A 25504-nucleotide genomic window follows, 5' to 3' on the forward strand; every position below is an offset into this window, starting at 1 on the left:
ACTCCAGCTCCCCTCCCCTTTTCCAGACACACCCTTCACGCGATATCACCCTAATCGTGATCATATGCATTCGTCGTTATTCCCTACTTGTATGTAATATGGTTTTTATTCTAGCTAGTACTTGGAGCGAAAGGGCACATAGAAAGAGAGAGAGAGAGAGAGAGAAAGAGAGTGAAAGACACACACACCTTAGATTCGAAAGAAGGTTTATGACTGCGTAACACAGAACTCTTCCACGAAGCGTCGCGAAAATTTATGCTAAAATTATTTTTTGTATCGAATCGTCAAGTGAGTGAGAGAGTGTGAGAGAAAGAAAGAAAACAAAAATGGATGACGAGGAGGCTCCCACGTCTTCTCCGTCATCCTTCGACCTGTCTGCAGGGAAATTCAAGGAAAAACAAAAAAAAAACAAACAATGGTGCTCGTTTCGTGTACTTTGAATTGTAATTTCCCTCCCTCGCGTCGGCGACGCTTCGCGGAACGGTGTCGCGAACAAATAATAATATATATTTATGGTACGTTACGGAATTCAATTTTTTCAGAGAACGAGACGATAAGAATTGCCCGGGGAAGGCAGGAGAATTGCTACCCCCCTCGGTTTTTAACGTAACTCTTTAAAACGGATAAGAAAGGTCATTATAGTGTAAAAATACATCAATATTTATTGTACATAGGTCTAAAAAAAAACTACTAACAAATAAAAAGAAATCAAAAATACGTGAGACTCTTGTCGATGTTGGTGATGATCTGGGCGTTGATTATTTATTTGGATCGGTACGATTTCTACTTGTTTGATTTCTCGTTTCATTTCTCAATGTGACCGATGTCTTTTTCTTTTTCTGCGGCAAAGATTACGTATATAGATAGAGCAAAATATCAAAAACGGAGAGAATACAAACTCAAAAATGCTCCCCCCCCCCAGGACAGAAAAAATTGGATTTTGCCCCCCTTCCAGGGGGAAACATTTTAAATTGTCCCCCACCTAACTGATATCGTGGCTACGCCCATGGCTAATTTACCTTAACTTTCTTGTCATTCTTTTCCTTCCTTCTCGCCTCTTCTTCTCGGCGTTCGCCAAATCGATGTATTTCTTTCTTTGCTCAGGGGTCATTTTAGTCCACAATTTTCCCGCTGCTCGCGCGATCACGGTTACGTGTTCCTTCGGCTTTTTACTACGTAACCGTAAAAAGAAGATGATGAAAGGATTCGTGGTCCGACACTTGATAGTCTCCTTCTGTTTGGACCTGGTCCGGCAACCATTACCGAGGGCCCTCCTCTTATTCCTTCCGGGACGGTCATCATCTACGCTACCCAAAATGAAAGAATGTAACTTGTAAGTGAAAATAATCTCTTAACGAAACGTTGCCGCGAGTCGAGTGTTTGAATGAGCTTGAAATTGGTTTACCCGTCGCAGCCTTCCTTCTTCCGGTCTTTTCGCGATTTCGACGGTTGCGAGGATCCGGCGTTTCCCATTTTTCACCGCGAGACCCCCCCCCCTCTCTTGTGATACTCTTTTCTCTGAAAAATGTCTATCTTGCAAACGGCATTACTTGAAAATTTTTATTACGGAAAAGCCGTGAAAACCGTGGCCGAAATGACGTTGACAGGGTATGTCTTTCCTTGTTTCTCTTTTTTTTTCGAGAGACAAACAAAAACGGAAACAAAAATTCGTGCAGTGAAGGGGGGCAAAACACCGGAGGCTTTTTCACGTTCCTAGTTTTATTGGTCGAGTACAAAACATTCTTATTACTATCGTCGCGACCTATTCAACATAGAATAAATACATATAATCCTCGTTTGAGATTCGCAAAAGTCTGTTTCGGACTTGAAGATAATAATTTTACAATTCTCCTCCCGCTTGGGCGGCTTTTTTTGGTTTCTTGTTCTTGTTCCATTTATCCCCGCAGTAACACGCCTCCTTCTGGGCGTCCATGTAACTCTTACATCCTAGAGTCGTTGTACCCGTGAAAAGCATTTTCGCAGCTGCCTTGCACGTATTTATGATCGTGGCCGTTTTGTAGCCTTCGCAGTATTTGTATAAACATCGTTTAAATTCCAAGTCGCACTTCTCCTTGTCCAGATTACATGTATCGTAGCAAATGTCGTGCGCGTCACAGCATTTGGTCATCTCCGTCAGTGGTAAATACTCTTGATTTATCTGTAACCGTTACACCGAGTGATTAGTGTCTAGACAATTCATGGGTTTATGCGATTTTGAAAAATGTGCACACCTCTATTCCCAAAGATCCGCATCCGTTGCTTTGTGGTTTGTGATTCCAATCCGGTTTCGGAATCGCACCTAAAATCATAAAGTATTCCCGCCAATCCGAACAGTAAATACCGACCAATCACGTTCGACCATGTCACCGAACACGCGTTTCTCTAAAAATACAATTCTGTTTCTTTTAAATAGTATTTTTTTAACGGTATTCGATATTGCCAATTCTATATATTATATAACTTGATATAACGTTAAACATGATTTATTTGTATAAGTAAAACGGTTCGTACCGTTATTTTGCGTGTCGGAGGGTCTGACCAATGGGGAACGTCATCGTGTACGGACTGTGAAGTGACTTTTATATAAGATATAAATGTTGAGAACTACGCGTCAGTGATGATAGGTTAATCATTTACCTCCTGGACACTTGAAAACACAATTTTCTTCCACTGCTGCGTCAAACACTTCGTGTATGTCCTTAATTTTCCTCGCTACGGTGATTGCATTTTGAAATAAATCCTGGAAGACAGATTCCGCGGCCAGTACAGCGTCCTTTAAGTTCGTTAACAAACCAGCTCCGTAACCAGACCACGCGTAAGCAAAGAAAGTCAAAGCGTAGACCAGAATCTTTCGATATTGTGAAAAATCCATTTTCATTCGTTCCCAATGCACTACTGTCACACTGTTCCACCGGTCAGTGGATATTTTTAGGTGAATTGACTCACATAGGTGTTCACGATCGTGGGACACGTGGTGGCAAACTACGAAATAGTTTTTCGCGATTCACTTTCGTCATCCAGTATATACATAGCATTCCTCAAATAATGCAGTAATTATACGTTACTTTAATATGCCAAAAAAAAAGAAACAAAAAATGTTTCGTTCATTCAGTTTATTTTAGTGATCAGTATGTTTACCACCATTTTTTCTGTTTATAATTCAATTATATAGCTTGAGCTTGTTCTTTATACTTCAAACTCCATATAGTATGACCTATTAAGCTATAAACTGTTAACCATAATAGAAGCTCAAAAAAATTACAACAACCTCTTTGATTTGTTTAAGTAACAATTTTTATTACATTACATAAAGGGGATCAATGTATAAATAATCGTGATATTGCAAATTTAAGTATCACATGCATTATAATCTCTGTTGAAGTTCTCCATTATCATACAGTTTCTTGACATCTGTGCCACCTCCCAAACATATTCCTTTTAAAAATACTCTAGGTACTGTTCTCGCAGAGGTGATTTCTCCTAGTATATCTTGGATTTCATCGCCATCCTCCCTCTCATCCAACTCAATGGCAGTGTATTTTTCGTGCAAGTCATCAAACACCTGAAACAGTATAATATGCATAGTAAATAGTTTCAAAGAAAAATGCACAATTACATAGAATGAAATCAATAGTACCTGCTTGGCCATTTTACAGTATGGACATCTTGTCTTAGAGAATATCACCACTTTGTCTGATGCAATGAGCTGGTTAACTTGTTCTTTGGTTACAGGCATGTTTGTTTCTCTTGTGCTGGAAACTGAAGCCAATGTATTTATCTAAACAAATTATTAGTAAAAACGTAATGTAATGCTTGTATTTCCATGTTAACAGATCGCCTCAGACGTGAAATTTGAAAAATTTTTTACTATCTTGAAAAATTAATGCCTATAGAACCATATCACCTTTATCGTAATCTCTCTTCCAACCTTCACAGTCCGCACTGTTCTCAAGAATTACATTTGCCATATCGCTTATAAAAATCAATGATATTTTATACATTTTCATTTGAAAATTTTTTTTGAAAATGGAAAACATTGTCGACAATTTTCGTGATGTCAATTGATCCGCTTTAGGTTGATGGTCGAACAGAAGACTGTCGCCAAGTGGGAAAAAGTAAGAATCGTAAAATGTCGTATTTGAATACGAATTTCACGACTGTTATCGCAGTTACATTCTAAATGTTAAAGTGTTTATTTGAAAGTTGTGTTAACGAACAGAGGCGTGTGTACATACTAATCTTTCTGAATCCCAATTACATTCAAATTAGAGGTAGAAATACTCACAAACGTTTAGACCACTTCAGGATATCTCAGTACTCGTATTGCATACGATAAATTATGAAATAATGGACAAATTTTCAAGGAACAGAACTAACAATCTGGTATAGCTTAAACTGGATACGGAATTACTCAGAACCACATCATAGGACCCCCACCTTGTCATATCTGTGAGTCACTCAATTATCAATTACAAAGCAAAATACAGATTCCCAGAATTGTAATTATTAAAAAATATTAATTTTATTTAAAAAAAAATATAAGTAACATGTATTAACTGTATGAGATTATCAAGTTAGGGTTAAAATTGAATCTTCAACTTTGTTACATGTCTGACCATGAATTGCGTAGAATCATTCTACTTGTGATTTCTTTCAAACAAGAAACGTCTTATTTCTCTGTAGCAAAGGGTGTAAAGGGTATCGAATAAAACTGGCTGTGCGTATAATCGTTAAGAAGAAAAGAGCTGATTACTTTTTACTTGCTTTTTCGTCTCCTTGTTTGTAGCACAACTTTTTGAGCACTACGTAGAATAAACTGTTTCTTAATTTGTTGTTCCCTTGGTAGATGGCGACACGACGTCAGCAGAAGTACTGTCAGGTGTCGAACGTCTTTCTGAACAGTACAGTTAATGACTATCGCGTTGGAAGTGTTCTCTTGACACTTGACGTTACGGAATTATTGAGCTGTTTGTAAGGTTTCTTCGGAGTGAAAATGGTGTAAGAACAAGTGTCACGAGGACGATGAGCAGGATCACAAAAATGGCCTGTCCAGGAGGTGGCTTGTACGTCGTCGAGGGCGAAGTCTGCCTCCTCATGACGGCTATGAGACGGGGTAACCGATGGTCTTCCCATTCCCATCAGGTTAGAACATGTTGTCAGTTGCCTTCTGGTACAGCAAAACGTTCCAGTTGATTACCAAAAAGGAAAAAAATAATCACATTTCCCATAAAGTCTTCTCTCATTTACATACTGTTATCACGTGTATATATTTTCGTCATCGTCGGATCAAACAGGTTGTAAAAAATAGTATGTCAACACCCTAAAAGGACAACAATGTCAATTAGTATTGATCGTTTACGTTTTTGTTGTTGTATATATTTGAAATTTCAACTCGATTGCGAATGATTGTTTTTAATTACTTTTAAGGACGACGATCAGGACAGTCTTATGAAAGGCTTGTCTACCTTAAAGGAGGCACTGAATGAAGCAAAAGATTTGTCTCAGCTAGAACCAGGAGTGTTTCTGGCTCCATTTTTAGAAATTATAAGATCCGAGGAAACTACAGGACCTGTTACCAGTATTGCACTGTCTGCTGTCAATAAAATGATATCTTATGGTTTCATTGGTGCGTATGAAATTATACAAGTTAAGGATATATCCAGGAACGTACACAACAATGGTGTGATCATTATAGATGCCGATCATCCAGCAATAGCCCAATGTGTAGAGGCTGTGGCAGATGCTGTAACACGTGCAAGGTTTGTTGGTACCGATGCAGCTGGAGATGGAGTTGTTTTAATGAGGATACTTCAAGTTCTAAGAGCTCTTATGCTATCACAAGCTGGAGACTATCTATCAAACGAAAGCATTTGCGAAATTATGATTAATTGCTTTAGGATATGTTTCAGCACCAATCTTAGTGAACTGTTGAGAAGAACAGCTGAACATTGTTTACGAGACATGGTACAACATCTTTTTACCCGTTTACCTCAGTTTGTAGATGACACCAGAGTTCTGTTAAATATGAATAAAATGAGAGCCAACAGTATGGAAAATACTCGTAGCAAAAATAGAAGAAACAAGAATCATTTCAAGCAAAAGGCTAAACCAAATCTAGAGGACACAGGTGACAGTGAACCTCAGCTCTTGAACTCTGTGGATAGAGCGAAGACTGGCCATTTAGCGACAACACCCGTTGGTTCCGCAGGAAATATCGTTGATATGCAAGGGTCCTTGGATCAAGGAACTACTGAGAAATCAGAAGATGAAAAGAACGATAACAAGGATAATATTAGAAAAAACTCAACTGAGAAGGATGAAGGTTGTAAACAAGAAGACAATTCAGATGTGAAGGAGAAAAATGAAGATGTGATAGACGTAACGGAATCTAACGAAAACGCTGATGGAACAGTACAAAGTGCAAATGTCTCGACGGAAAAGGAGCAAGTCACACAGGAAGAATGTAAGAGTATGGAAAAGGAAGACACGCGGGAACACAGTGAAACGAAGGAAACGTCTGTAGTCAAACAGGAAACTCAAGGTAATTACGACGACTGTTCTGTGAGTAAGTGAACCGTCGTAGGCAAAAGAACAATCGTATTATTTGTATTAATTTACAGAGAACCAGTCGGATAACGATGAAAAGAACACGGACTTAATAACGTCTCCAACAGGGAGTGTAGAGGATTTATCAATAGACGATAGTACAAGTAGCGGATACAAAGCGTCGAAAGTTAAAGAATCCGAACAAGTTGAAGAATACGTTAATGCCCAAGGAGTTCGTTTCATGGCGCTCCAACAATTAACGCCGTACGGTGCTTTGTGTGTCCGTGAATTATTTCGGTTCCTCGTGTCTCTGTGCAGCCCTCTTGATAAACAGAATAATGAAGTAATGACTCATCTAGGTCTGAGTCTGTTACAAGTAGCCTTGGAAATCGCTGCCGATGCTCTTTCGAACTTTCCATCGTTACTCGCTCTCGTGAAAGATGATCTTTGTAGAAATCTTATCCTAGTAAGGAAATAATAGTATTCATTTGCTTTGAAAAAATCAGGGAAAAATCCGTGTAATAATAATAATTGTATTTTATTAGCTTCTTGGCACAGATCGACTGTCGATTCTCGCAGCAGACTTGCAAGTGTCATTTTTATTATTCGAATCGCAGAAGGAACATTTGAAATTCCAAATGGAGCATTATATAACGAAATTAATGGAAATTGTTAACTCGGAATCGAATAGAATATCGTATGACCAACGAGAATTAGCGCTCGGTACGAATTTATTGCGATGTAAAAATATATGTTCTTGTCAACTGGCCGTGTAATATTTATTCTGTTCGATTGTAGAGGCCATTGTAAGGTTATGGAGAATACCCGGATTACCCGCTGAACTTTACCTGAACTACGATTGTGGTTTATATTCGACGAATTTGTACGAAGAATTAATGAAGCTCCTGTCAAAGGTAGATAATCTTTATTACACGATATGGTAATTCCAGTGAGAGACAGCAGTGTTGCATTTACCGAATTTCTGCTGCTAGAATGCCTCCGCGTTAATGGGCACAATGTACAGTATGCAATTCATCTCTTTGGACGCAATAATCACGTTGATTTCTGGTATGGATATCAGATGCCAAGGGCACAAAGAATTGTGCAAACCTTCACGACACAGTGCGTCGCAGAATCTGCCCACGCGAGAAGAATTACTTACTATAAAAGCTAATAAACGGGTACGTTGCAGCGTCTCTATTGTAAATGGGAAGGACCTTAACAATTTTATGCTTTTTTATTTTTTTAATGCAGTGGCTGGTGGTGGGAACGGACAAATTTAATGAGAATCCACGAGAAGGAATTGCTAAGCTTACAGAGCACGGTCTGTTGGGCGGTAGCCCGGGTAATCCGGATCCAGAGAAAGTAGCAAAATTTTTGAAGGAAAATCCAGGCCTCGACAAGAAAGCAATCGGTGAATACATCAGTAAAAAGGAAAACAAAAACGTTCTAAATTGTTTCGTCCATAATTTTGATCTGAGGAATACTCGAATTGATCAAGCCCTGCGTCTTTACTTGGAATCTTTTCGGCTTCCTGGCGAAGCGCCACTGATTTCTCTGTTGCTCGAAAAGTTTGCGGAACATTGGCACGTGAGTTTAGTGTTCGCTATTGGCGAACCACGTATTCGCGCGATTATGCAAGGAGAATTACACGTAAAGAAGAACCGTTTGTTTTTCCCAGGATAGTAATGGCAATCCGTTTGCTTCGGCAGACGCTGCGTTTACTTTGGCATACGCTGTGATTATGTTGAACGTCGATCAACACAATTACAACGTGAAACGGCAGAATACTCCAATGAGCGCGGACGCGTTTAAAAGAAATCTGAAGAAGGTCAATGGCAGTTCTGATTTCGATCAAGAAATGCTCGATGAAATATATACCTCGATCAAGTAAGAATCCTTTTATGTCGACCCATTAATGACTTCACTTTGATGCGTGAATTCTATGGAGTATCATTCCTAGGGGCGAGGAAATTGTGATGCCAGCTGAACAAACTGGATTGGTGAAAGACAATTACTTGTGGAAAGTTTTATTACGTAGAGGTGCCGGGCCGGAAAGCACCTATCTAAAAGTTGGCAACAACGGTGAATTCGTTGACAAGGAACTGGCTGAACAGGCATGGGCTCCCATTATAAGTGCGCTTTGCAGAGCGTACGACAAAGCACCGGATAGGTCCCTGCAACGTCGAGTTGTTGATACATTCCTCGGGTTCGTTGCACGCTGATAGACTTACAACTGAATGGTTAAATAAAGGAACGATGATAATAATTTCCTATTTCGGTTTTAGATGCGCATCAATAAGTGCCCATTACGGTATGAGCAGTGATCTAGACACGCTCGTGGTCAGTTTGTGTAAATTCACGGGTCTCGCAACCGGTGGCGAGCCCGATCAAGTGGTTCTGCATCTCGGCGGAAGCGGAAAGTGTCAGTTAGCCGCGAGAACTCTCTTCAAAATCACTCACGTGCACGGGGATGCGATGAGAGCCTCGTGGAAGAATATCGTTGATTGTTTGCAATCGTTGTACAAAGCAAGATTATTACCGAAGAACCTCACCGAGGGAGAAGATTTTATAGATCCGTCGGGAAAGATATCTTTGCTTCGAGAACCAGCGACGCCCAAGCCACCGCCAACTGATCAGGGAATATTGTCCAGCTTGTATTCTTATATGACATTGGACTCCTCGCGCATGTCCCATCTGGCGGAAGGAGCGGCGAGGAAGAAAGCTACCGAATTCGTGGTCAACTGCTATCTCAAACAGATCATTGAGGAGAGCAAATTCTTGCAGGTCGAGTCACTGCGGTCTCTGGTCGGTGCACTGGTATTTACAAACCATCAGGACGAAGATATCTCGGTGTTCATGCTGGAGCTGCTGCTAGAAGTGACCATTCAGAATCGAGATAGAGCAATGAGCATCTGGCCGATAGTTCAGGCACACCTGGATGGTCTGCTGACAACAGCCGCGAGGGAAAATCACAACCTTTGACCCACTTACCTTCGGCGACCACGGCACCTCTCGCTCGTCAGATCGCGTATGGCTTATTCGAGTTGCTGAAGACCGGTGCCGCGAATATTCATAGCACAGAGGACTGGAAAGTAGTGTTTAGTCTGTTGGAATGTGCCGGAGCAGGAGCATTGTTGCCGAAGCAATCGAACACGGTGTTGGACGAGGTCTCGAATTCTAGAACGTCGGTGTTGGATCCCAGGCCTATTAGTCCGGTGCCGGAATGGGTTCTCGTGTCGCCCACGGGAACGGAAGCACCTCTGCCAGTGGCCGCTGACACTATTGTTCTTGATCGTGATCTGCAACCACACGATCCAGCGGCCCTCGTCAAGTGTTGCGAAAGTTTGACATTTCTAGTCAGAGATGTGGCGCACGTGACCCCCTTTAACTTCGAGCTGTGCATTCGTTGCGTGAGGACCTTCGCCGAAGCGGTTCTCCAGTGCACAGGGAAGAGGAACAGAGTGCACAGCACGGCCGAAGAACCAGCAGGCTACCAACAGAGTCCTATTCAGCTGCTGGACCTGATGCACACACTGCACACACGAACGGCTCAGATATTCCGATGGTGGGCAGAAGAGAGCAACGCCACCGAAGGGGTGTCTTTGTGGCCACAGGCATGGAGGCCTCTATTGCAAGGTATCGCGAGACTGTGCTGCGACGCGCGTCGGCCGGTTCGCACAGCGGCCATAACGTATCTGCAGAGCACGCTTCTGGCTCACGATTTAGCTCAATTATCCGCGGTGGAGTGGTCCCAGTGTTTGGAACAGGTACTCTTCCCGTTGCTCGCGCAACTGCTGGGACCGATAGCGGCGAACGATCCCATCGGAGTGGAAGAAACAAGAGTCAGGGCAGCGATGTTACTGTCCAAGGTCTTTCTTCATCATCTGAATCCTCTGCTATCCCTTCCAGGATTTCTACCTCTATGGCTTACAGTTTTGGACTTACTTCGCGCCTATATGCACGCGGACAACAGCGAACTCCTCTTCGAAGCTATACCGGAATCGCTGAAGAACATGCTGCTGGTGATGTCCTCGGCCAACGTTCTTGCGCCGAATTCGAACCTATGGGCGCCCACCTGGAGGACCATCGACGGATTCTTACCGAATTTAAAGGACGAATTATTCCCCGAACCACCACCGCCTCCGCCACCGTCGCAGACACAACAAACACCGCAAGTGATCAGTTTGGTGGAGCAGCAGCAGCCGTTATTTCCGGGATCGATAGCGCCACAGCCAGAGAACGTAATAAGTCCAACCGAGCTTCCGACACAGCAGGAGGCTGACATTATACCCGAGACCGTGGAAGCTGCTGCGAATCCTAGCCCAATAAACAACGTCGTCTCTATGTCGATTCCGTTGCCACCCGCGCCGTTCGACGGCAAAGAACCGCAACAGGTGATCACGCTGGTCAATCAGCAGCCACCAAGTGTGTCGAGCCCAGTTGCAGTGCAGCCGGCCGCGCAACAAATGTTTGATATCTGCCAACCGGTCTGCCAAGTGACCAACGAAGAGCAAGCAACGAAAACCAGCGAAGAGGATCCTGAGCGGGTACCAAAGACTACCAACGAGAACGAGCAAGCTGCCCTGAGCAAGTACGAGGAATGGAGGCAACAGCAGCAGCAATCGTCACCGCAGCAGCACTCTGTACAGCATTTACCCTATAAGCAGGAATCGCAACATGTGGGAACGGTGAACTCGTCGCACCGCGCGAACTCGTCCGAGGTGAATCAATGTCTTGTATTCTAGCAGGAACGATACGGATCATCGGTTGATCCTCCCTGCTTTAGTCGTTTTCTCTTTTGGGTTTTTTTTTAATCCTTCCGCACGTGTGTGTATGTGTACGCTCGCTTCGGTTCTAATTGGTTTGAAAAAACGTCGTTCTTTTTGTTTCGCTTTAGTTCCCGCCATATACGTACGCAATGACACGCGTCCCCACTGCCAAGACGCATCGAGTTAGCCTAGCTTCCTTCTTTTTTTTTCCCCCCATTGTTTTTTCTTTTCTGTGTTTGTACATAATTGTAGCGTTAATTTATCACGGGTATGGCATGCAAGTAACAATAATCGGAATATATTTTCTTTGCAGACGACGGCTGTCGATTCTACGGCGGCGACGATGTTTAATTCTGCGGCGTATTTTAGCGAGGATCCCGCGGCGGATCGACTATTCGCCGTGACTAATCCTTGACCACTGTACATTCGTTATGTATATTGTATGATATAAAAGAATATTTCTATGAAAGCACGAGAGAGAGAGAGAGAGACACACACACAGTTTTGTCCGTGGAAAAGAAAATTCCCCGAGTGCTGTTCCAGGCGAGATGGAGGGAATCATTAGAAACAACACAGTATATAGACCTTTGGCTTGTGTATATATTCGAATTACGATATATTAATAATAATATTTCCAACGATGTATTTAATATTATTATTAATATATACATATTTTAAACAATGTCGACGCACAACCATTCTAGAATTTGTACAAGCGCGTGTCCTGCCGTCGAACCACACACGCGTTTTACCAACCGAACGAGCATGTAAACAATCTGTATAGCGAAGTGGCGCGGACTACGAGACCGCCGAGAGAAAACTTATCGAAAAAATTGAACCGTAGGCGAGTAGCGGCTGGGGTTCAGTCGTGCCCACGGTTACGTGTTACAATTGCACTCGACAGACCTATGTACAGTGTGATTCGTAGACGGAGAATTAATCAGATTGTAGTATTTAGTCTCTCTGCCGTTTCTTAGATCACAAACAGATCCCTGCTGACCGTCTAAACTCGATTAGGACCCGACCTTGTTCTCGCGAAAACGGCTGCGATTTCCGGGTCACGCGAATCTCTTGTCGACATCACTTTGTACATACACGTGAAATATACCGGATGATCGTGGCTAACGAATGATCATTTCCACAGGCCTCTGTATCACGCGTGTCAATCGGATCCTTTTTCGCTGCTGAACAGAAAACTGTGCGCGTTCGATCGCCGTGGACACAAGTGTAAAGTTTGCCAGTGTCTGTTCCTCTCGAGACTGAGAGTAACTATAATTAGCACTCTCGTGGTAGCCGCAATCGTTTCGTCGAGCGTCCCTGACTACGGGCATATTTCTGGTGTGTCTCGTTTTTGACAAGTAAACAGTATAAACGCTTTCGAACTGCGTTTCTGGCGTCTTCCTCGATGAAACACAATCCACCACCGATGATAATTCGCTGTGTTCTGTAGAGAAACATATATACCGTGTCGGCGCCGGTGTTTGTTCGTCACAGAGAACGAACGATATTCTTGTATTTATCACAGAGAGCAACAGGTCTTCTACGTGCCGCGTCCCAAGGCGAACGGGGAGGAAGATACCATTCTGAGAGGTGTGTACAATCGCCGATTTTCTGTTTCTCACTTTACTACTGATATTTCCGGCAATAGTAACCCAGGGTCTTGCACTTCTCACAGAGATGCTGCGGATGTTCCTTGCTCTGGTCGGACACGTCCAGTCCGTCTGGTTTCTCAAGCGGTCTCTGAAAATATGTGGGGACCATATTACATATATACAGTGGACTACCTATTGATATGTATATCAATCATCAATTGCAGCTTGCTATATTGCCACACGTGGCACTACCCCTGCATAAGTACTTCCACGCACACAAATTCACTCTTCCACCACGTTGCGCACGCTGTTGTACCAACACGATTCGGTTCTTGCGCGAACGCTAAGTTTAGGGCTATGACAATAGAACTGGGTAGAACCACAGACGATGTATAGAAGTAGACATTTCGTCCAATGTACTTTTTTCGGCCCACTTTTACTAGGGTGACGTCGCCCTATTTCCATTTTAGTGTCGCTAGTAACGTAGTAATGACATTCACGTTACGAAAACCGTGAGCAGTGGTACTAAAATATTAATGGAGACCGTCGACGTCCCAGAAAAGTGGGCCGCAAAAATACACTATATAGATGTTAGATCCACTCCTGCACTTCGTCGGTAATTTTACTCCCCTCTACATCCCCAGCAGCGGCAATATACCAAGAGTCCGCTGTATACATAATACAGTTGCGTAACCCGTCGCGAAAACCGGGGACGGCAGAGCGTAATTGCCGTGACCGCGACGCAAAACAGCCGCGACTACTCGCGTGTTCAGGATATTTATATTAACGTAATTTTTGCTCGTGCCAACTAAAAATACTCGGTCGTATGAAAGCCTACGACGCACACGGACCATCCAACTGAGACGGGAAAGAGAGTTTTTGCCGTTCGGAATGAAAACCGACAGCGGGTGTATGTATGTATTTTCTGCGTAACCGGGGACGATCGACGGCGAGGCGGCGATTACACGCGACCTATAATTAGCCTTCGCCGGATCGCATGATATTTCGACGTGGTTCCCCTGGACCAACGCATTTCTCCACGTCTCGACAAAAATGTGCGGTGGCGGACATATTGTCTCGTTGCGCATACGCAACAGGTGATAGAGAATTATAGGTTACGTAAAAAAAAGTACACAGACGAGCGGGGAATCATCATCGTGTGTGTTCACCTGTTTGTGCGGATAGACGTTTATGTGGCACTTAATGCATTCCTGGCCCATATTCGCCCAGCTGTTGCCCGACATCCACTTGCGCTTGCACTTGGGACACTTGTACTCTCCGAAGCACCGTTTTTTTCCCTGGTACGGCGTCAGACCCTCACCCTTTGGCCGCGCCTGCAATCGGACAACACACATACGGGGGCTTTCACGGGAATGTTCTAATTAACGGGCCGGTTAGTCATCCGTGTATTTTAAGACACATGCTCCTCCTGAAACCGTTTGCTTGGTATACACGACGACGAGAAAAAGAAACATCCACGATTGGATTCGAAAATTATTCCGGCGAAATTTCCGAAAACCGATCACGCCCGATTCGGCTGAAATGTTCTGAATATCTTTATTTTACATAAAAACAATGCTTGCGAGAGTAAGATCGAAAATTTTGTGGACAGTATTTCACCGTAAAGGTTTCAGCCATTGCTCGTTGTTTGTTGAAAAGTTATTAAGGTAATAATGATACCTTTTTTCTTGAACTCCTCTAATTAAATCTGAATTACTTTTTTATCTCGAACTATGCCCGGAATTCATAGTCACTACTTATATTCTTAAGGGTGGAGACTCCTTTGGGGCCAACTCCGAATCGATCGAAACGCTGATGTAAACAATCGGACGCTAGCGAAAACACATAATCGATAATTGGGACGGCTTGATAATACGATATCTAACGGCAATACCTAAAAATAAATTTTTAAGGTATTTGCAAAATTTCAGCTAAATCGGGTATGACTGGTTTTCAAAAGTACAGCCTATACTTTCTGGTTCCCCGGAAAAAAACGTGGCGCGTGCACACAACACGACGTTAACGAGGCCAAACTCATCCGCAGACCATGCCGGTCGATGACTAGAGATATGACGTCATGCTCCACGATCAGAGAAATTCTGTTTGTTGTCTCAATTAACGTTCAATTGAGTAACCGGAATGTTGCGTCGAGAAGAAGCGACGCGCGTCGTTTTAAGACCGTCGCGGAATCGTTCCGATCTTTCAAATACTTGAGAGGGGAAGGGGAAGGAGGGAACTTTGTAAACAGAGCCGTAAGACCACCTGTGGACAATCCTTGATGTAGTGGCCCTTCTTGAAGCACAGATGACAAAGATAGCTAGGCGGCGGCCTCTTGGTCGGTTTCCGATCCAGCAGACCCAGTTCCGTGAAATGATCCGCTAGATCACCGATACTGTCCGCCAGATTGGCCCCGATCGGGCTCAAACCGTCCCGATGATGCATGTACGTTTGCGACGCCGTCGTTGGAAAACCGCTCCAGATTGTCGGTAAGAGCTTGCTCTTTGAGGGGTACAGAACAAGCGTATGTTGATCTGGTTATTTTAATTATTCGCCTTGAACAAAACTGGTGTTAACCCTTTCAGACTTGAATTTTCTTTTGAGGGTAAAAAGAAAAATATCATTTGAAATTATCAAATGGGTTATTTGGTGACCCTGGTTTAGATGATATGATGTTAAACAAATTTGTTTAATTTAAAAAAAAGATTTGTTACTCAATTCAAAATTCACTAGATCTATTGAAAGGATTCCGAGCATGAAAATAATTTAAATGTATAAGAAAAATGTAAGAGACTTCGTGTGCACAAATGTGACCCCCATCTGAAAGGGTTAAGGTTCCAGGAGTGTGTGGTATACCTGGTCCGGTTGTTGAGCATGATTCTGATCGGCGATCGCCAGATAGACCCAGTTCAACAGATGGGGCGTGTAGTGGGGTTGCTGAAGGGGCTTCTGACCTTGGCTACCGATCCCGTTGATGGCACCAAGGCCGATCTGAGAGGGTTCCTGCAGTTGGAGGACCGGTTCCACCAGCCCGATCCACCCCCTCGGAGACTCATTTTTTTTTTTTTACTTGTCACGCATCTTTTTTTTACTTGTCGATAATCATCGTCGAACGGTACAGTACTTATCTGTTGTTTCTTTTTTTCAGCGTCAAGTTAAGAAACTCGTCAATTAATGGAACATCCTCGGGACTTGTTCAGGGTCGCACTGTAAAACGTTGACGTAACTTTCGCGGTCCATCGCCAAGAAGACACCATTCTCGGTCAAGAGGCCCTACCTTTCCGTGTCCCTCTCCCTCGAATAAATCCGAATTTATCTTCCGGCTTCTGCGAGCGAAATTCTCGACTGGCTTTAACTCCCCGAGCCGGAGGAGCGGCTTCTGCCGGGCTCGTGGGCGCGCACACAGAGCTCAAGGAGAGCTGAAACGGTTTCACACGGTCTCACGCACACGATCCTCCACGGACACGAGTCCCGCGTTCATTTTATCGTCATATATGTATGTTTCAGGCGACGCTGACACGATGTAGCCTCGTTACCGATGACACTATCGGTGTCCTTCCTCGGTTCCCGTTCCTGGAGACCAGCTTCCTGCAGATCTCCTGGATTCCAGACAACGATCGATCGCGAGCACCGTTAGTACCACTTCCTCTAGATTGTTTTTCGCTTTCCTTTTTCTCACATTCGGTGAATGTTTCGTTTTAGAGTATCGGAAGACACAGGAATTACTGACACTGTAGCCGATAAGATCCACTGATCGACACACCGATTTTTCGACGGGGAAACGTCTTTCCCCGCATTCGACGGGCGCGTTCTTTCGGACGGGTCTGCCACGATTCTGAACGGTCCGCAGTGTTCCTCGCGACACACATGCGACACACGTAGAAACGCATACAGACGAATCCTAGCCAGCGTTAAAGACCCCCGCCATGTGGTGTGCAGCTATTTCAGTGCTTGCTATCCACCGAACAGCCGCGGATCGACCACGAGCAGCCTCGGGTGCCTTTTACGAAACGACGAATTACTCTTTGACCACTCTTCGGTCCCGCCGTGTCTTTACCGTCTATCATTTTTTTCTTTAAAAACCGGATTCATGTATAAAAATAGAATTTTCTCGTGATAGGAAATCGATCGACGGGGATCTGGGCAGAAAGGAGTGGATCGAGACCTGTAGCGCGACGCTTGAACGAAATACGACGGTTTAACGACATACATATGTATCAGGGAAGTCAACGGACCCTTCCATCTACACGAACTAATCCCGCGACGTCGATTCGACACGATACACAGTGGCCCAAAATCAAATTCAGCAGATCGTATATTTATTTAGCTTGAGCGATCGAGAATTTGAAAACTTATAATTAAGTGCAAGTAGATAAATGAACAGAATTTTATCAATATGAATTGTTAGGAAATTTCTTTCTATTTTTACCTGAAAATTGATGATACGAAAGGGTCTGAGGGGAACAGAAATGCGCGAAGCAAATCTTTCATGGTTTCATTTTTCATTATTCATGGGCATTAACTTAGAAACTAAATAATCACTCGATGTGAATATTTTGGAAAATAAAATATATTTCTTTCCGATCATACGAGCTGCTAACTTTTGATTCTGTACCACTGTACGATGTTCAGACAGCTGTGATGGGATCAGTTCGTTTAACGAAATCTGATCACTTCAGTGTGCTTTCGAAACACGAGGTCTCGGCCGTCAAAAGGTTCAGAAAGGCGTTTTAGAATCTTTACAGAGGATAAATTCACGACGTAAGGTGCGCCCTACATACCCGTGTACCCTTGTTAGATCCACGGTAATATCTACGAAACGCGTTGGAAAATTTACTTTATATTGATCGCCATGTGAGATTCATCGGTAACCTTTGGCCATTTCTAAATTTCCCTTCAAAATTTTGTATGTTCCTTTTTTAAAACAGCACTTGGTACGTTATAGGAAAGTAGAACTAGGAGTTTCAGGAAAATATGAAAGTAATTATCTAATCTGTCAGAATGAGGGTATTCCGATTGCTCAGTAACCGTGAATATTTTGGTTGCTTACACAAGGTTTAAAGGTGCGTGTTCACTCCGTCGTGTACCAATATGGACGTATGAAAATGTGATACAAAGACATACCAATGGACCAATTGGTAGTTTGTCGGGTTTTACGCAACGATTGGTTCCATACGAACTAATAGATATGCACCTTAAGCCGTATCCCACGCTTGTCGCAATTATCCCGGGAGCTGGCGGTCGAAACCTGAAAACAGTTCGCAAAACTTTCTGGCATTCGACCGGTGTTCGACCGCGTGGTGACCTTTTGCCTCCGCGAGAGGATCTCGGCACGCAAAGTTCAGCCACGGTAATTTCGACCGTGTACGTGTTTCCCCTCTCACATTTCGCCTACGTCGAAGCATGAAGGCGGTCCAAATTCTCTGGCCTCCATTGGACCCGTGTCGATCGATTTTTGTATTTCTTTGCTCTCACCCATAGAATGATTTCTTTTATAATATGGAACCATACTAGGAGGTGAGGGCAAAAGAAATCGGGAGTTGAAAAACAAGGGCCACCCTAGTGAACATGGTAATGGTCGAATTAGGTTCATTTCACCGCGATTTCGAAGTAAAAGACGCGTAACATCCGCGGTCTAGAAATAAACCGAGTCGTTTAACGAGACACTGGAAGAGTATCTTCTAGTTTCACTCTCGGAAACTTCTTACAATAACTTACTAACACTAGAGTTAGAATAGCCGTGAATATGGGCGTCTCCAAGGAGTCATGTGCTATCTGGGTACGCAGAAGTATTCGTTCGGAATAAGAATAAAGAGTTTCAGGTAGTGGTAGGTCGTGACTCTTCGTGTCACCCTCGAACTCGATCAGATAGCCTCGCCCCTCGCCCCCTGGAGACCCTCTTTTAATATTCAGGTCCTCCCGTTGAACCGTGCGTGGCCGACCAGCCGGTGTAATTACCGGTTGATCGATAATCGACGATGACGGTCTCCCGTTTCTGCTGCTGGTAGGAGCAGTTCGAGTTTGGAGGCGGCCACGTCGATTTCAGGAAACGAAACGTGTTTCTCCTGTCGAGACTTTAGTTCCTTTTCGAACCTTGGTTCCCGAATGTTGTTCCTGTTGATTGGAATCCGTATTTAGTCACGACGACGTCACACGGACAATGAAGTCGTTGGGGAAAGGGAAGGTGATCCTTCCGTATACAAGTTTCGAACAGTCATTTAGTTCGTCTCAAACGATAAACATCCCGTCACAATCGACGAGGAGTTCTTCAACTGTTTCGATCGATCTTTGAATTTATCATCCTCGCCGTTGATTAATCCTGAGAAAATATATCATTACGACGGTTCGTACTGACAGGCGATTGAAAAGCAACTCACTGGATCGGAAGAAGAATCGTTCGGGAAGAGGATGGACAAGTACGAGATGATGGAAGTCGTGGGCGAAGGTAGCTACGGCGTGGTGATGAAGTGCAGACACCGTGAAACCGGCCAGTTGGTGGCCATCAAAAGATTCCTGGAGACCGACGAAGATCTCCAGGTGCGGAAAATGGCGTTCCGCGAGATCAGGATGTTGAAGGTACATGCCTGAATGGTGGAGATACGATGTGGTATAGTGCTAGTTTTGAGCTATAGTGACTTTAAATGTGAAACTCTCTGTTGGTGTGCTGTGCGATACCCTTCAGGATTCCAGCCGGTAAATGTGTCCTGTGATACTTCTTCGGGGTTCTACTTATTTGGTTCAGTTTACTTTCTTTCATCACACGTCTGGCATAGTTTCTGTACCCGTTAAATATGAAATATTTTTTTTCTTCGTAAGATGTGAAACTATTTAAGACGATGAAAAATGTACATTTTGATGTACACTACCGGTCAAAAGTATGAGACCAGTGTTCGTGATTGATGGAACAGTACTCTGTTACGATATAATAAAATTTACGGAATAAGTACACATACGAATCATGTCCAAATATTTTAGTATGTTACTTTTATCAAATCTTTGTAGAATAATATTTATCCCCTTCTTTAATTATCAGATCTGGTCCCATATTTTTGGCCGTTATAATGTACGTGTACCTCTAGGGCTCCAACAACCACTATTGTTTGTACGCAGTCACTGTAGCTTATTCTTGTATCTAGCCATATTTTCATAGATCGTGTACGTTGTTGCAGAAACTGCGCCACGAGAATCTGGTGAACATGATCGAGGTGTTCCGTCAGAAAAGACGATTCTATCTCGTCTTCGAGTACGTTGACCACACACTTTTGGACGAGTTAGAGCGTCACGGAGGCGGACTGGGCTGGGAGGCCTCCAGGCGGCACATCTATCAAGTCCTTCGAGGCTTGAACTTCTGTCACATAAACAACGTGAGCGGAAAAAAACTTTCGGGAGTAACTCAATTATATCAATTCGATCGAAACAGCGGGAAAGATCTACATTCTCGTGGGGGTTTCGTGGTTAAATCGGTACACGCCAGCAACACCGATCACTCGATCCCCAATGAATGACCGCATTGTGATTGGTAGACGAGTATATCAAGCCACGCTCACGACGCATCTAGAGATCTCTCCTTTGCTCTATCACGAGTTGTTACAGTAAAACGGTCGCTAATTATTCAGGAAGTTCGTCTGGATGCATAAACATACAAGCCTTAAACGGCATTATTATATCGATCCGACGGTCGACGAACGGAAATAACGTCGGAGACCCTCGCGAAATTTATTGCGAGTGGTTATCGTACCGGTAACCTCTAGAACAGGACTAGCCTACATGTTGGTAAGAACGAAATCGTCCTTACGATCACCCTGTCCATTCCCCCACTATTAACAGTCACGCTGATATGCGGCACATACGGTGGGGGAATATTCCCCTACGACAGAACAGTGCAAGCTGGTAGGGGAGGGGGACAAAGTGGCTGGCGAATCGGCTGTTGATCACTTCTGTCCTAGATCTATAATAACTCCTGTTCGATACGAAACAGTAGGGAATCATGTACCCTCGCGAACAAACTCGGATTCCTCTAGAGGAAAAAGTGGCGTAGGAAAAGTACTTCTTACCACTTGGTATCGGGAATTACTGAAACTTATATCAAATTAACATTCAATTTAACCTTTAATTCAGTACCTGAAATAAATTTACCAAGTGGTAGGCCCTTCTCCTATGCCACTTTTTCACCTAGTGGAAGCCGAGTTTGAACGTCCGTGTACGAGGGAAGCAGTTACGATGCGATTTGATAAAAAGAAAAGGGATTCTCGTGTTTCGTAGATCATGCACCGCGACATCAAACCGGAGAATGTCCTCGTGTCGCCGAGCGGGGTGATCAAGCTATGCGATTTCGGTTTTGCTCGTCTTGTGAACGGCCCGAACGAATCCTGCACGGATTACGTGGCGACCAGATGGTACCGGTCACCGGAACTCTTAGTGGGCGATCCACGATACGGGAAAGCGGTGGACATCTGGGCGACCGGCTGCCTTTACGCTGAGATGATCACTGGAAATCCTCTGTTCCCAGGAGACAGTGACGTCGATCAACTCTACAGGATCACCAAATCCCTCGGTACACGTTAAATTATTTCGTACTTAAGGGATCTTGCCTCTGTGAAGCCCGGAAAAATTGTCATTTTTTCGGAATTTTTTCCCAGTGAACGGAATTTTCAACATAAATGGAGTGTTGTATATTTATTAATACATTTATTGGGACTATAAAAAATTCACCAAATTTCGAAATTTGAGCTCTAAACCGTCGCCAATATGTTTATTTTATAACATTCAAAAATGAAACTTTTTATACTCTTAATAAATGTATTATTAAATAGACAGACTTCATTCTAGTTAACATTTAGTTCACTGAAAAAAAATTACCAAAATATGACACTATCCCAGGGCTTCACAGTGGCAAGATCTCATAGGATTTATCTATGTCCATGCAATTGGATTTTAGTGACCATTTCGGATCCGATTCAGGTGGACTGTGCAGAAGGCATCAGGCGTTGATGGGTCGCAACGCGCCCGGTAGTATGTTACGGTTGACGAGCGCGGACGAGCTTGTCGGACCTCCTCAGTCGGCAATCACGTCGATTCGTAAAATGTTCCCCGCGTGGGACAGCACGGCGTCTGACTTTCTCGCTCAGATGTTGCGCATGGACCCCGAAGTACGTCCCAAGTGTTCCACCCTATTGCATCATTCGTTGTTTATGCAGAACGGGTTCGTGGAGAAGTTCCTGGCGGAACTGCAGGCCTGCGTGGCCAAAGAGTCCGCGATGAACCCTCTGTTAGCCAAAAAAGCCGAGGAAAGAAGGCTGAGCATTCTCTCAGCCGAGTCTCCGCCGAGGGTCTGTCGCAAAAGTACCGGCAGGTATTGTACCAGCAGTCAAAATAACAGTTTCTCGTCCCCTTTTTCCTTTTACAAACTACACAGTTCTCATCTCACACACATGGGTCCCTCGCGCATGCTCCGGGGGCTCTAAGACCCCACTGACCAAGCTACTACTCGTCTGTGCGTTAGCCTTTGTCCATCGCCAATTCATCACCGATCGGTTTCACAGATGGCACATGACATTCCTGAAAGATACAGTGATCCACGACAAATTGGAACCGGAAACGGTCGAACAAGAAGAAGTCCAAAGACCGTCGCCGGTGTCCGTCGGTCGACCGAGGGAGGTTTGTTATTTCGGCCCTGTCTCCGTTGTACTTAACACGACCTACATCACGAGGCTACAGCATAAAGGATTACTGGTCCCGGATTCCACCAGTACCAAACTACCCTCACTCGCGCGTAAAAATTATACAGCAACAAAGATCACAGGGAAACGAAAGAGGATCGATTTGCCTAGCGTGGATCGTTAAAGAATTCTTGGCAGATAAGAATTTACAGTTGCGCCGCCGTTGATAATTATCGGGCACGTTAACAATAAGTTAAACATTTTCAACAATGTAATATTGATAACAATTACATACCTCCAGGGTACATATGTTGTTAAATATTTTGCCAGTTGTTTTATAATGCAAATTGTTAACAATTATAACTAATAGAAATCGAGATACAGAGTAACATTTAAGATGTGGATCTTGTAATGAAGCTTTATAAATGAACAATTTGCATTTTATCATAAATTATTAAACAACAACCCCGTCTTAGTATTTATGAGAAATATGAAATATTAATTATTTTAATTAAATGATTTTAATCACATTTTGTACGTAAGTTCAGGACAGAACTGCCCTAGATGTGTGGCGCGAGAAGATTTTGGAATTTGCATTTTTATGAACGAAGTTACAAACTAGTACTTGTGAGAACGGGCATTATTTTCCTTCGTCACGCATTAAATTGGAAGTTTAAAGAACGTAGAATAATACTCTCTAACGACTGGGAACCAGTAATTACAAGAACATTGTTAAAATCGCAATTTATTTGCAACGGTTGACACTGTATCTCGTCATGCGTACCCCGGTTAGTTCACTTTGAATAGCTCGTACACAGTTATACGGATAGCTTTCGTCTAGATAAAGCACTCGATTTGTAGCTGAAAGAACGTAGATTAATCCCCTGTCATTGAAAACAACAATAAACGACCAGAACACTGTTAAAATCGCATTTAAATGCGGAATACCACTATTTTTTCGACCGGTGGCGCCACCCGTGGCAATTCGCTCAAACTGCTAACCAAATTATACCGACAGGTGAGTGAAAATTTCTAGTCATGGAAAAATGCAAATATCTCAGTAAATAAGCACTGAATATGAACGTCGTTAGTCTCAAATTGTTCCTCAGGACTTAATGCATCGACCCAATAGTGCAGAAACCCTGAATTAGTAAAATTAGTTATGCCTGTATTACCGTAGCCTCTTATGAGGCGACTACCGTCGTTGCAAAATATTACGATCTCATTTACACCGCTAAATGGGCATGATTCTTCTTCGTTTTGCATTAGACACAACGTTTAAAGAACGTAGATTACTATTCTCTAACGGTTGGAAACCAGTAATTACAAGAACAATGTTAAAATCACGTTTGTTTGCAACGGTTGACACAGTATCTCGTCATGCGTACCCCGGTTAGTTCACTTTGGACAGCTCGTACACCATTATACGGACAGCTTTCGCTTAGCTGAAGCACCCATCTTGTAGCTGAAAGTGCGTAGATTAACCCACTGTTATTGATAATAACAATAAACAACCAGAACACTGTCAAAATCGCATTTAATTGCGGAATACCACTATTTTTTTGACCGGTGGCGCCATCCGTGGCGAATGCGTGAAACTGCTAACCAATTATATGGCTAGCAGTTTTAGCGATTCACCACGGATGGCGCCACCGGTCGAAAAAATAGTGGTATTCCGCAATTAAATGCGATTTTGACAGTGTTCTGGTTGTTTATTCTTATTTTCAATGACAGGAGATTAATCTACGTTCTTTCAGCTTCAAACTGAATGCTTGATCAAGACGTAACCTGTCCATATAACGTTGGAAGAGCTATTCAAAGTGAACTAACCGGGGTACGCATGACGAGATAGAGTGTCAACCGTTGCAAACAAACGTGATTTTAACAATGTTCTTGTAATTATTGGTTTCCAACCGTTAGAGAATAGTAATCTACGTTCTTTAAACGTTGTATCTAATGCAAACGAAGAAGAATCATGCCCGTTTAGCGGTGTAAATGCGATCGAAATATTTTACAATCAGGTTGTCACCCCACGAAAAAGAATCATGCCCGTTTAGCGGTGTAAATGCGATCGAAATATTTTACAATCAGGTTGTCACCCCATAAGAGGTAACGGTAATACAGGCATAACTAATTTTATTAATTCAGGGGTTCTGCACTATTGGGTCGATGCATTAAGTCCTGAGGAACAATTTGAGACTAACGACGTTCATATTAAGTGTTGAATTACTGAGATATTTGCATTTTTCCATCACTAGAAATTTTCACTCACCTGTCGGTATAATTTGGCTAGCAGTTTGCGCGAATTGCCACGAGTGGCGCCACCGGTCGAAAAAATAATGGTATTCCGCAATTAAATGCGATTTTGACAATGTTCTGGTTGTTTATTGTTATTATCAATAACAGTGGGTTAATCTACGTTCTTTCAGCTACAAATCGAGTACTTGGTCAAGACGAAAGCTGTCAGCACAACGTCGTAAGAGTTGTCCAAATGTGAACTACACGTGAAGCGTATGGCGTGAAGCAGTGAAGTGACTAATATGCATGGGGAATGCAGGCAGATATAGTACATACATCTGACACACCACGCGGTGTCTCTTACGTATTCTCCGGGGGTTCTATGACCCCAGTTTGCCACCCACGAGGGTTCTATGGCCCCACCGTGTCTCGCCTTCTTGGATTTTTCAAATAGCGCGGGAAAAATGGGGAATTAGTGGTTAGTTGATTTTGTTTATTTACGAGATGGTGGTTAGTAGATTTAGTAACTACCAAATCTACTAACCACCATCTCGTAAAGAAACAAAATCTACTAACCACTAATTCCCCATTTTTCCCGCGCTATTTGAAAAATCCAAGAAGGCGAGACACGGTGGGGCCATAGAACCCCAGAGAACACGCCAGAGAACCCCCGTGGGTGGCAAACTGGGGTCATAGAACC

General features: G+C 43.3%; 6 protein-coding genes across 10 annotated transcripts; 2 read left to right on the top strand and 4 right to left on the bottom strand.

Annotated features, from left to right (window-relative positions):
- Nucleotides 1–1015: 1015 nt before the first annotated feature.
- Nucleotides 1016–1741, bottom strand: LOC107189866. Its single transcript, XM_015578545.1, has 3 exons — nt 1710–1741; nt 1406–1518; nt 1016–1302 (listed from the first exon to the last, which is right to left on the bottom strand). The coding sequence occupies exons 1-3, from the start codon at nt 1739–1741 to the stop codon at nt 1016–1018; spliced, it is 432 nt and encodes a 143-aa protein (XP_015434031.1).
- Nucleotides 1715–2959, bottom strand: LOC107189918 (group XIIA secretory phospholipase A2). Its single transcript, XM_015578603.1, has 3 exons — nt 2638–2959; nt 2232–2299; nt 1715–2158 (listed from the first exon to the last, which is right to left on the bottom strand). Exons 1-3 carry the CDS (start codon nt 2876–2878, stop codon nt 1841–1843), a joined length of 627 nt encoding a protein of 208 aa, XP_015434089.1. The 5' UTR covers nt 2879–2959; the 3' UTR covers nt 1715–1840.
- Nucleotides 2960–3282: 323 nt separating this feature from the next.
- Nucleotides 3283–4810, bottom strand: LOC107189919 (glutaredoxin-C4-like). Of its 5 annotated transcripts, none has more exons than XM_015578605.1 (3): nt 4754–4810; nt 3638–3778; nt 3283–3562 (listed from the first exon to the last, which is right to left on the bottom strand). In XM_015578605.1, the coding sequence occupies exons 2-3, from the start codon at nt 3734–3736 to the stop codon at nt 3365–3367; spliced, it is 297 nt and encodes a 98-aa protein (XP_015434091.1). In that variant the 5' UTR covers nt 3737–3778; nt 4754–4810; the 3' UTR covers nt 3283–3364. The 5 variants fall into 5 exon arrangements, with proteins under 5 accessions (XP_015434091.1, XP_015434092.1, XP_015434094.1 ...); XM_015578606.1 differs by having other exon boundaries at nt 3638–3759; nt 4754–4792; XM_015578608.1 differs by lacking the exon at nt 4754–4810 and adding an exon at nt 3905–3967.
- A 110-nt stretch (nt 4811–4920) lies between these two features.
- On the top strand, nt 4921–11985 carry LOC107189997 (Golgi-specific brefeldin A-resistance guanine nucleotide exchange factor 1). Its single transcript, XM_015578703.1, is given in 13 exon segments — nt 4921–5142; nt 5428–5626; nt 5696–6541; nt 6621–7012; nt 7092–7269; nt 7345–7460; nt 7539–7727; nt 7801–8136; nt 8228–8436; nt 8510–8755; nt 8835–9525; nt 9528–11270; nt 11632–11985. Coding segments are annotated over 13 exon segments (5367 nt in total). The 5' UTR covers nt 4921–5022; the 3' UTR covers nt 11734–11985.
- An 11-nt stretch (nt 11986–11996) lies between these two features.
- Nucleotides 11997–18416, bottom strand: LOC107189867 (zinc finger CCHC domain-containing protein 24-like). Its single transcript, XM_015578546.1, has 5 exons — nt 18292–18416; nt 15764–15950; nt 15173–15409; nt 14080–14244; nt 11997–13058 (listed from the first exon to the last, which is right to left on the bottom strand). The coding sequence occupies exons 1-5, from the start codon at nt 18414–18416 to the stop codon at nt 12945–12947; spliced, it is 828 nt and encodes a 275-aa protein (XP_015434032.1). The 3' UTR covers nt 11997–12944.
- Nucleotides 18417–19142: 726 nt separating this feature from the next.
- LOC107189933 (cyclin-dependent kinase-like 4) lies at nt 19143–22863 on the top strand. Its single transcript, XM_015578628.1, has 5 exons — nt 19143–19483; nt 20077–20271; nt 21170–21461; nt 21869–22259; nt 22450–22863. The coding sequence occupies exons 1-5, from the start codon at nt 19316–19318 to the stop codon at nt 22748–22750; spliced, it is 1347 nt and encodes a 448-aa protein (XP_015434114.1). The 5' UTR covers nt 19143–19315; the 3' UTR covers nt 22751–22863.
- The last annotated feature ends 2641 nt before the right edge of the window (nt 22864–25504 follow it).

The sequence above is a fragment of the Dufourea novaeangliae genome, unplaced genomic scaffold (assembly GCF_001272555.1).
Source record: "Dufourea novaeangliae isolate 0120121106 unplaced genomic scaffold, ASM127255v1 scaffold175, whole genome shotgun sequence".
NCBI classification, from domain to species: domain Eukaryota; kingdom Metazoa; phylum Arthropoda; class Insecta; order Hymenoptera; family Halictidae; genus Dufourea; species Dufourea novaeangliae.

Bases quoted from the DNA above. Each gene is read 5' to 3' on its own strand.
- LOC107189866 (XM_015578545.1), bottom strand. From the start codon at position 1,741: ATGTTTTGTACTCGACCAATAAAACTAGGAAC. The intron at 1,519-1,709 runs GTGAAAAAGCCT...GACATTTTTCAG, and splicing joins CGACCAATAAAACTAGGAAC to AGAAAAGAGTATCACAAGAG. The intron at 1,303-1,405 runs GTAAACCAATTT...TGGGTAGCGTAG, and splicing joins AAGAAGGAAGGCTGCGACGG to ATGATGACCGTCCCGGAAGG.
- LOC107189918 (XM_015578603.1), bottom strand. From the start codon at position 2,878: ATGAAAATGGATTTTTCACAATATCGAAAGATTCTGGTCTACGCTTTG. The intron at 2,300-2,637 runs GTAAATGATTAA...TTATGATTTTAG, and splicing joins TGTTTTCAAGTGTCCAGGAG to GTGCGATTCCGAAACCGGAT. The intron at 2,159-2,231 runs GTGTGCACATTT...TAACGGTTACAG, and splicing joins GCGGATCTTTGGGAATAGAG to ATAAATCAAGAGTATTTACC.
- LOC107189919 (XM_015578605.1), bottom strand. From the start codon at position 3,736: ATGCCTGTAACCAAAGAACAAGTTAACCAGCTCATTGCATCAGACAAA. The intron at 3,563-3,637 runs GTACTATTGATT...ATACTGTTTCAG, and splicing joins ACTGTAAAATGGCCAAGCAG to GTGTTTGATGACTTGCACGA.
- LOC107189867 (XM_015578546.1), bottom strand. From the start codon at position 18,416: ATGGTTCCATATTATAAAAGAAATCATTCTATGGGTGAGAGCAAAGAA. The intron at 15,410-15,763 runs GTATACCACACA...TACCCCTCAAAG, and splicing joins ATGCTCAACAACCGGACCAG to AGCAAGCTCTTACCGACAAT. The intron at 14,245-15,172 runs GTGGTCTTACGG...GTCCGATTGCAG, and splicing joins ACATCAAGGATTGTCCACAG to GCGCGGCCAAAGGGTGAGGG.
- LOC107189933 (XM_015578628.1), top strand. From the start codon at position 19,316: ATGGACAAGTACGAGATGATGGAAGTCGTGGGCGAAGGTAGCTACGGC. The intron at 19,484-20,076 runs GTACATGCCTGA...ACGTTGTTGCAG, and splicing joins GCGAGATCAGGATGTTGAAG to AAACTGCGCCACGAGAATCT. The intron at 20,272-21,169 runs GTGAGCGGAAAA...CGTGTTTCGTAG, and splicing joins ACTTCTGTCACATAAACAAC to ATCATGCACCGCGACATCAA.